Source organism: Gymnodraco acuticeps, unplaced genomic scaffold, assembly GCF_902827175.1.
Source record: "Gymnodraco acuticeps unplaced genomic scaffold, fGymAcu1.1, whole genome shotgun sequence".
NCBI lineage: Eukaryota > Metazoa > Chordata > Actinopteri > Perciformes > Bathydraconidae > Gymnodraco > Gymnodraco acuticeps.
In genome coordinates this window covers 496,487-501,358 of record NW_022989854.1, presented here as the reverse complement: position 1 = coordinate 501,358, position 4,872 = coordinate 496,487, and the positions used below count along the sequence as shown (strand labels likewise).

At 42.4% G+C, this 4,872-nt stretch overlaps 1 protein-coding gene across 2 annotated transcripts in view; it reads right to left on the bottom strand.

Annotated features, from left to right (window-relative positions):
- Window positions 1-291: 291 nt before the first annotated feature.
- med17 (mediator complex subunit 17) overlaps window positions 292-4,872 on the bottom strand; it is a 16,380-nt gene continuing 11,799 nt past the window's right edge. For both annotated transcript variants that reach the window (XM_034239671.1, XM_034239679.1), the window contains exons 11-13: window positions 4,493-4,610; window positions 3,608-3,767; window positions 292-677 (exon numbers count right to left, since the gene is read on the bottom strand). In XM_034239671.1, the coding sequence (XP_034095562.1) occupies window positions 469-677; window positions 3,608-3,767; window positions 4,493-4,610 (487 nt within the window). In that variant the 3' untranslated portion in view covers window positions 292-468. The remainder of the gene's footprint in view (window positions 678-3,607; window positions 3,768-4,492; window positions 4,611-4,872) is intronic.

The window sequence follows — 4,872 nt, the reverse complement described above, 5'->3', positions numbered from 1 at the left end:
GTGAATTGTGTGGTTTTCTTTTCATCGTGGCTTTTTCACACAATCATACAAACCAGGTATCAGACCTAACAAATAAAGAAAAATATTTAATAGATAATACATCTGATGAAAGGGAGTAAAAAGTCTGTTTCTCCAAAATGCTGTTGCTCATATTAGATCATTGATACTGTAAAGATAAAGACCACAAACACATTCCTCACAGTGAACTAAGTTAACCATACCGCTTTAAATCACATCTAATTCATAGCTTCATTCTTATGATATTTTGACAAATCAACACAAACACATGGACAGACTTAACCTTTTATTTTGTATGAAATAGTGTGAGGCACACACCTCACGTTAACTAAAACCGAGAGGGCAGCAGACACTAGGTGAAAAGGAAACGATGGCAGTATTGAAAGTCCAAGGATTGGGTAAACAAAAAGTGTAAGGGAGTGTACAAGTCTATGAAGAGTGTGACAGTATCTAGGGGCAGGGGGTCAGTGCCGCCATGAGGAGCTCCATCTTGTACACAAAGTTGCGGCCCTCCATCTTGCTCCAGTGGACCTCCTTGCTGGGCCCTCGGAGGTGGCTCCACTTGGGGTCCTGGATGACGTCGCTCTTGGGCAGCTCTTTAGTCTGGCTGCGGGGGAACTGGACCAAAACTTTGCACCCGCTCTCTGGGCCATTACGCACTGAATGGAAAACAGATACACATATGTTAATACTGGCATACTTGGTGGTAATGTGAGATAATGAGAGCATTCAGTATCACTGTCCTGGGATACTGTTATAGATAACAACCCTTCGTAAGTTCTTTTGAGGTGAGGTGATGTGAGTTTCTCTCTCAATGATCCTTCGACTTGTTTCAACCCGTCAGTCTGGTCTCATGTGATTTAAGAGCTGAGACTGGGTGTGGCCTAGTTGCATTAAGCAAGAGCAATGCATGAGTTGCTTCACCTGCTCAGGAAAAAGGGAAAGTGTGTAAGCCTTTTTGTTCAAACTGCAACAAGTCTCATCTCTGCTCCTTTGAATTCTGGTCAATTATTGCTAATTGTGACTTACATATTACATTACATTGCATTTAGCTGACGCTTTTATCCAAAGCGACTTACAATAAGTACATTCGACCAGGAAGACACAACCTTGAAGTAAACAGAATCATATAAGTATATCAGGTTTCATAGAGCCAAACATTTCAAGTGCTACTCAACTGGCTTTAGATAAGCCAGTCCTTTATTAGTATAAAAGTGCTTCGTTAATAGTAGGGCCGGGACTTTAACGCGTTAATTAAGATTAATTAATTACACAAAAATTAACGCGTTAAAAAAATTAACGCATTTTAATCGCACTTATTTTTGCACCGCGGAACGTTTCTCACTGGATGAGTTTCAGGCGTACCGATTATACTGGAGGACCAACTAACGTTCATGACTTCAGACAACAACAAACCACAGTGAACAACAGTGGGAAATGTTGTTTTAAAAAACGGACGGATGGAAGCGTCGATAAGAGCACGGTTGTGCGCAAATTATGCAAAACGGAATTCGCATATCACCGCAGCACATCAAGCCTCAAGTATCACCTCAATGCAAAACATATAGCAGCTAGCGTGGAAGCTAGCGTGGACGTTAGCCTCTTTTATCGCGTTCACACCAAAAAGAGCCGGTACTAAAATTAGTTAATGAGAACCTTTTTACCCCCACGAAAGTCCCTGCTAGAGAGCAGAGAGCTGCTAGAGAGCAGGGACTTTCGTACGGCTCTCTTGTGAGAAAAGAGCTATATTTCTGATTGGCTGGGCGTATTGCAAACCACGCCCCGTAAAACTCCCAAAACGTTTTGTGAAGCCGCCATTTTATTATCCTCGCATTAGCATTATTAGCATTAGCCCAGCGCAGAAACGCAGAGAGACTAACTTATGGCAACACAAAATAAAACATGGGAGCGGTGGAGATGAGGAGGTGTCGGCGTTCTGGCGATTTACTCGGAAGGCTGCTGGGACTCCCAGCAGCTTCTACTGAAGCCAGTCCCCAACTCCGGGGACTTCCGGCCGGGGACTTTGGGTGGCAGTATACGCCGTGAAGTGATTTGCGGCCTGCCAGTAAACCCAAAGCAGAAGAAGAAGAAGTGACGTCAGCGGCTTCATTTGCCTAATCCACCCCCAGGTTCAAAGAGTTCTCATGAACCTTTGTGGGAAAAGTACTGCGGTGTGAATGCGCCTAATGGTATACTAAAATCCATGTGAAAAAAAATTGCTTCTCACTGTTCTTAGGTCAAATATTTATATGTGATTAAAAATGCGATTAATTTCGATTAATTAATTACAAAACCTCTAATTAATTAGATTAATTTTTTTAATCGAGTCCCGGCCCTAGTTAATAGTTCTAACGCTCGAAGTGGAGTCGAAAGAGATGAGTTTTCAGTTTGCGCCGGAAGATGTGCAAGCTATCTGCCGTCCTGATGTCAATGGGGAGCTCATTCCACCATCTTGGAGCCAGGACAGCAAACCCACGTGTTTTCGCCGATGGGAACTTGGGTCCCCCTCGCAGCGAGGGCGCAACGAGTCGTTTGGCTGATGCAGAGCGTAGTGCACGTGCTGGGGTGTACGGTTTAACCATGTCCTGGATGTAGGAAGGGCCAGATCCATTCACAGCATGGTATGCAAGTACCAGTGTCTTGAAGTGGATTCTAGCAGTTACCGGAAGCCAGTGAAGGGAGCGGAGGAGCGGAGTGGTGTGGGAGAATTTAGGAAGGTTGAAGACCAGACGAGCCGCTGCATTCTGGATGTATATTTGTTTAATTCTCATGCATTTCTTCCCCTGTGACTGTTTAATGACAGCACATTTGAGTTTTGAAAATGACTATCTTGTTGTTTGGTTCAGAGATACCAATATGGAAATCCAATAAAACTGATAGGTCAACATTATTAAGCCATCAAGCTAGTTAGTTAAGCTTGATCTCTGGCAAGTTATCAAAGCTTTACCTGTAAGATGATTTAAACAAATCAGAATATCATTTATTCAGAAAGAGGTTAACTTCGTGTAAAGAACGACCTCCACAAGGTGACAGGAAAAAAGTCTCCTCCATATCCTGCCATCAGAGCTTCATTATCCCCGAGTGTTACTTTCTCAGACTGAGGAAACCCAGCAGCAGTGAGTCAGGCAGTAGCCTAGCTTTGTATCAACATATAGACCGATAATATATAATCATTATGACCTCAGAAACCAATAAATTAAGTCTTTCATTTCATGATGAGGGCGTAATGTGCGGAGGTATTTTTGGAGTAAATGCTCAGCGTGTGTCCTCGCTGCTTGTTCCGACATATTAAGAATCCTTACCGGAGCTTCTGCAATTTATCCCGCTGACGGCAGACCGCTCCGTCCGTGCGCTGTGACTCATGCGCTTTCTACGTGTACAATTTAATTTATATTTCTAAGGTTCATTACTACAGTTTTATTTTATGAGAAGCACAACGTACCATGCCTTTGAAACTGAAACCATTTTTGGAGACAAAATGTATAAATAATATCAATAATCATAATATACATGCGATGATTAGTCGACTAATCGCCGACAATTGGTTAATTAGAAACATTTTTAGTCAGGGCAGCGCTACTTGTCTCACCTGAGATGGCGTACTCTCCGTTGGGAGAGGCGACGGTGACAGCCGAGGCGTTCCCGATGCTCTCCACCGGGCCCAGGCCCACGTGGTTACTGAAGCTGAGGACCTGCCAGCCCATCACTTTGGCCAGCTGCTGCACTGCATGCACCTGATGCTGAGACATCTGGGGACAACGAAATTACTGCTGCATTCATGTGTGTGTAGCATTCTGCTCTAGATATTTAAGGTTGTGCTCCTTTTCATTCTTTTATACACTATATAGCGCTGTTGTCCTGGGAGAACTCAATTTGACAATATCTCTAAAGTCAAACAGCCCTATTTAGAACTTTGTAATGATGTATTTACCAGCTAATCCAAGAGGCTTTTTAAATAGTGTATTTAGCTAAAGTTGAGATAATTAAGGGGATAATTCAGAACAAATAAATAAAGACTTTCAAGTTGAAAATCACCATATTTTCTGATATAAGGTTTCCACTGGTCATGCTTTCTGAAAAGTACAATAAAGTACAATATTTCCCTCTGAGGTGTGATGGAGAAGATATATAAGGTTGCATAAAACACGTGAAACCTTGAATTTATCCTAAACGGATATTCAACACGCTGTGAATCATTAGAATGGGATGTATATTGAAATAAACATATATGCAAATGTTTAACTTCCCTCCATGTTGCCAGATCTGTTGCTCGAACAAAAGTGAGCCAGATGACCTGAAAACCGACTTTAGCAAAAGAGTGGGAGGCTCTGTGCTCCAGCAAAATGGACGGAAGTTAAACATTTCTCATTTACTTTTGTACTATGCACTGGAGTAGTTACAGTTACATTCCACAACTGGTTATTACTAGTACCAGGTAACAACCAGACTATGTGTACCACACACACACACACACCTGTGAGAGCAGGAAGTCCTGCAGCTCCTGCTCCTGGTGCGACAGAGTCACCACCCGTCCGTCTCTGTGCACCACCCTGATCTGCTCCACACCAATGTTCAGCTGCAGCTGGATGGACCTAAACACACAGACATGTTGCGCTGCACCTGTCAGAAATGTGTCCAGTGAGGAACTAACATCGGAGCTAATTATTGAGAAATGCTTTTTACTTACTTCGTTTCATTTATTTGTGTTTAAGTTATGATTTGAGCATTATGTCAGTGCATAAAAAGCATTTAATAGGCTTTATATTCGATGACAGCCACAGTATATAAATACCTACTTCTCGCCCATGCATTCAAAAACAGCTTTCCACCAACAAATTACGTTTTAAATATAAG